Below are 4,350 nucleotides of genomic sequence, written 5' to 3'. Positions count from 1 at the left end.
TTATTTTGATGTTTTGAGCTCTTTTGTGTTTAGAACAATATATAGTAATTTTTAAAGTATCAAACTGAAGTTTTGTTCAATAAAAATCTTTCAGATGTGACTGTAGCTTTTCCCCCAAAAACTTTGTCTTCAAAATAAGGGTGCGTCTTATATTCCGAAAAATACGGTATTTGAAAATTTGAAAAAATTCTTAAGAATTCATACAAAGTGAATAATATCCAAGGTTTGTAATAACCAAACACGCATTATGAAGTAGTTAATCATGACAGATGTTTTTTATACGTTATTATTTTAAAAGCTGCTAAATTATTCAATTTACTTACATTCATATTTATCTTTCTAGAAAAAAAAAAACAACTGCTAATCCTATGTATCACCAACTGAAGCTCCCGAAGCACGTTTCCTACGCCTAAAGCGTCCACTCGCTGCCGGCGTCACCAAGGAGCAGCACGGCCTCGAAGTCATGCAGTTGACGCACGGCGGAAACAAAATATTTGTGTTGAGAGCGTAGAAACATATGTTTAAATAAATAAAATACTGTCAAGACTACAGAGCGCGAAATTAAGACTGAAGACAAAAAACAGTCTATTTGTTAAACTTCCATTACCCCAAGAGTCTCATGGCTTGTTATATGTAATCGTGCATGCAAGCTCGTACAATTATTAGTCTCTAGTAAAGTAAATCGTGCTGGGTATTCAGTCTTTAGAACCAGTCTTATCTAGGCTTAGGGAGCGAGTGATTAAAGACAGACCGGGCGTTGAGCAGTTACCATAACTTATCTTGGGAAAAATTCCCATCAATTCACTGACATATCCTTGACAAAATCTCAAAACTATCTGTTGTGGTTTTTCCACACTAATGCATAGGGAAACGTGGAAAAAGAAGGGGAAATAATTCAAGCTTAAGTCTACTTTAGCATACATGTCAGTAAAACATTTGTCAACTGAACAGGCCCAAAAACACTATAATTAAGCAGATGTGACATACGGGGTTTCTGGGAACCAGTTCATTAATTAAACGAGAAACCCTCTTGGAATCAACTATTCAGTATATTCCTGTTGTTGCATAGGAAGACTATATGAAACAAAACCTAAAACACACGTTACACATGTTAATAAATGTACAGCTGTTCGAAGAGTAAATCCAGTATTTACAATCCTAACACAATATTTCATCTTCCTTGTGTTATTTCATGTTAAAATTTTATCCGAAAGTTAATGTATTCAGAAGATTACTATTCGAAGCAAGAAAAAACGTTTTTACGTATGAATTTCACCCATTTTGTTTAGATCTCTAGATAGCGTGTAGTAATTTATAAAGTCTGAAAGTAAAATTTAATTGAGTTGGTTGTTAGTTGAAATATCACTATGTATGAAATCTTGTCAGTAGCACATGACCTATCATGGCGAGTAATCAATAATGAACATTTTGTTATGTTGTCTACCTTCCACGCGTGGCTCCAAAGTGGGATGTATTCAATAATTTAACTATTTTTGTAAGTTATAGACGTTTTCTTAAAAATATATCCAAACCGGTCTCTATAAATATTCATTATGTTCATCTATCATTTATGTTTATGATAATATCTTCTTTAAAAATACATCTATTTTGAGAAATATATAGCTCCAGTCAACTGCATACTCATATATAAACAGTGTATTCGTCAGTTGCATGTTACATATATTTATCCCCGAATTATATCTTTGTAAGCGATATAGGCCATATTTGAGTTATATTATTTTTTCAAACAGTGTATTAGAGGCGAAGAGGTCAAATATACGAAATGCTTTATCATAGCACGTGTTGCACACTCGAGAATATAAAACAGGCTCTCATATATATCACAGTAAAAAGCAAGAATAAATAAATAATCGTTTTTTTTTATGGCTAACTAGCTAGAACTTGTGTGGAAACTGAACAGATCCAAAGCAACAGCTGATGCTGCAGACATACTGACACAAAACAGGGTTATAGAAGGGATAGTCCCCCTAGAACATTAAACAGGGCCTACCTTTAAGTGCTAACGTCTTCAGCCCGGAGTCTGGTCCGTAACTACTTGGTTGGCTTAAGGCTCTGGAAAAATGCTCGTCAACTGCGGCTGACGTGTCCCCATTGAAATAGGTAAGGAGAACACAGTTAGCGGAGATATAATGGGCGTCAGCTGCACTTTGAGGAAGGTCTTCAACGGTTTTGTCGTCGTCTTTAGCGGTTGTTGTGCACGTCACGGACACGACCGGAGAGTGTGTTGAACAGTCAATGCCTCTGTTTCTATGATAATCTGAACTGGGATGCTCTATTGGCTCAAGCATTTTATGCTGGAGGAATTTCTGAAATTAAAAAAAAAAAAAAAGATCCTTATTTGTAACAAAAAAAAAAAGGTAATAGAAACATGACAAAGAATTATCATGCGTAAAAAAGTATCCATTCCAATTGGTTTCCGAAGCTGTTAAAAATGCTTTGCTGGATAATTTACCAGCAGCCACGTGTAGTCCAACAGTAACCGAAAGCATGTTAAGTATGCTAGTGGCGCGAGCCGGACTTCAAGTCTGCGTGCTCGCGCTGTTGGCATGCAACGGTCACAAGAAGTCGGCATGGCAAATAATGAAATTTTTGAATGAAGTAGAGAATCCCAGCAGCCTCCTGAATGAGACAACGGGTGAAAGTTGAAGAACATACTTGACATTCCATCCTACTGAACGAAAATTACAACCAAATAATACTGCAGGATTTGCCTTGCGTTTATACGCTGGCTACGAGCGCGTGCCACGATAATTGGACACGCCTTTACTGAGACGACTTTTCACTCACCTTTTGCTCGGCCATCGGATGAGCCGGTGGGGGTGCCGGTCCAGTCATAGCAAAAGGTCCAGCACCCAACATAGGGGTAGTGGGCCCAGGTGTTGGAGCCGCTCCAGCCGCTGCTGCAGGGGCAGGTCGCTGGGGGTATGGGAAGTAAGGTGTGTAAGGCTGGTACATTACGTCTATGCAACTCATTGTGCAAACGCTATCTGCGGACGCGAAGTTTTCTCCTACTGTCTTCTTCTTCACTTTTACCCTGCTCCCAACTTGATCGATGTACCCCAGGTTCACCCCCAGGGGGCGGGACTCGTGATGCACGCCTGTCTCCATCAGTGATGCAGACAAGGACGGTAGAACCCACGCCTACTGTTGACGTCATTAATGCTAGCCAATCCCCGTTACCGACACACAGGGCATGATTTGAGTGCACCACGGAAGCCTACAACAACACAACACTAATATCCAAATTACTCTTTACTAGATGTTGCGAATGTTTATTATTTTACATACTTTAATGAAGATGTTTTTGCAGAATAGAGATTAGCCTCTTTCATCACGTAAAAGAGTTGTAAACGACACCTGTGAAGTATGAGCACAATCAACGAAATTCCCACTGGTGAAGACATTTTTCGGTTTATCATCCATCACCAACATTTGTGAAAAAGGTAAGAAAGATGGGAGGTTTCGAAAGAGCTAGGATTTTTGAGTTCACAGTTGTTAAATTTATTTGACATCCTTGAAGGTTTCCAAAAACTTACTGCTGCAAGTCAGACATTACATTTAAACGTGGCACTAACTCTGATTCAGTTATTTTTTAACTAGAATCAATTATAAGGTATATAGTGGTTCAATTGTTTCATATAAATGTATTCTTAGGCTTACATAAAAGTCTCATAGTTTACATAATTTACTTTTTGTTTAGACCTAATTATAACTTAATAACGTGTGCTACATAACCTTACAGTTTTAAGGGCTACGTGACTGAGTATATTTGTCTGTTTGCTGGTCTACTAATAGCTTTTATTGACATAAAACGTACAATTCAAATAGAAAGATTAACTACGTGTGTGTTTATTGTTTATTTATGTTTTGGTTTTTAGCAAAAATTAAAATTCCTTTTGTGGTTGAATATAGGAACGTGCTTAGTCAGAAATATATAACACGATGTAACCCAATAATACTGTAAGCTCTTCTACGTCTGGTGTTGAATAATCGGTTACATAATAAATTATTAATTCTAAATAATGAATACGTTATTGTGTCGCGTACTGGGATTCGATTAACCTACTTTCGTTATATATATATATATATATATGATATGGATAAAGTGTTCATATGCTAAGTATATGATATAGACAAGGCGTTCATGTTCTATATACATCTATATGCTAAGAACTTAAGGGTGAAAGCAAAAACTAAATGTTACAATATATAAAGTGCACTATATCTGTCATATTTAGTGCTGATGAGGCCTTTCACCCATTATCCAGGGCTCGTGAGGCCGCATGTACTGAAAAGGTGTTCGTGTTCTATGTACATGGTATGCACAAG

The 4,350-nt window shown here is 37.2% G+C and overlaps 1 protein-coding gene across 3 annotated transcripts in view; it reads right to left on the bottom strand.

Annotated features, from left to right (window-relative positions):
* The window catches only part of LOC106471689 (transcription cofactor vestigial-like protein 2), a 49,547-nt gene extending 46,401 nt beyond the window's left edge, over window positions 1-3,146 (bottom strand). For all 3 annotated transcript variants that reach the window (XM_022401155.1, XM_022401147.1, XM_022401151.1), the window contains exons 1-2: window positions 2,809-3,146; window positions 2,012-2,327 (exon numbers count right to left, since the gene is read on the bottom strand). In XM_022401155.1, coding sequence (XP_022256863.1) covers window positions 2,012-2,327; window positions 2,809-3,129 — 637 coding nt within the window. In that variant the 5' untranslated portion in view covers window positions 3,130-3,146. The remainder of the gene's footprint in view (window positions 1-2,011; window positions 2,328-2,808) is intronic.
* Between the last annotated feature and the right edge of the window lie 1,204 nt (window positions 3,147-4,350).

Source organism: Limulus polyphemus, unplaced genomic scaffold (genome assembly GCF_000517525.1).
Source record: "Limulus polyphemus unplaced genomic scaffold, Limulus_polyphemus-2.1.2 Scaffold114, whole genome shotgun sequence".
NCBI lineage: Eukaryota > Metazoa > Arthropoda > Merostomata > Xiphosura > Limulidae > Limulus > Limulus polyphemus.
The sequence above is the reverse complement of the archived record's forward strand: the minus strand, read 5'-3'. Positions and strand labels throughout refer to the sequence as shown.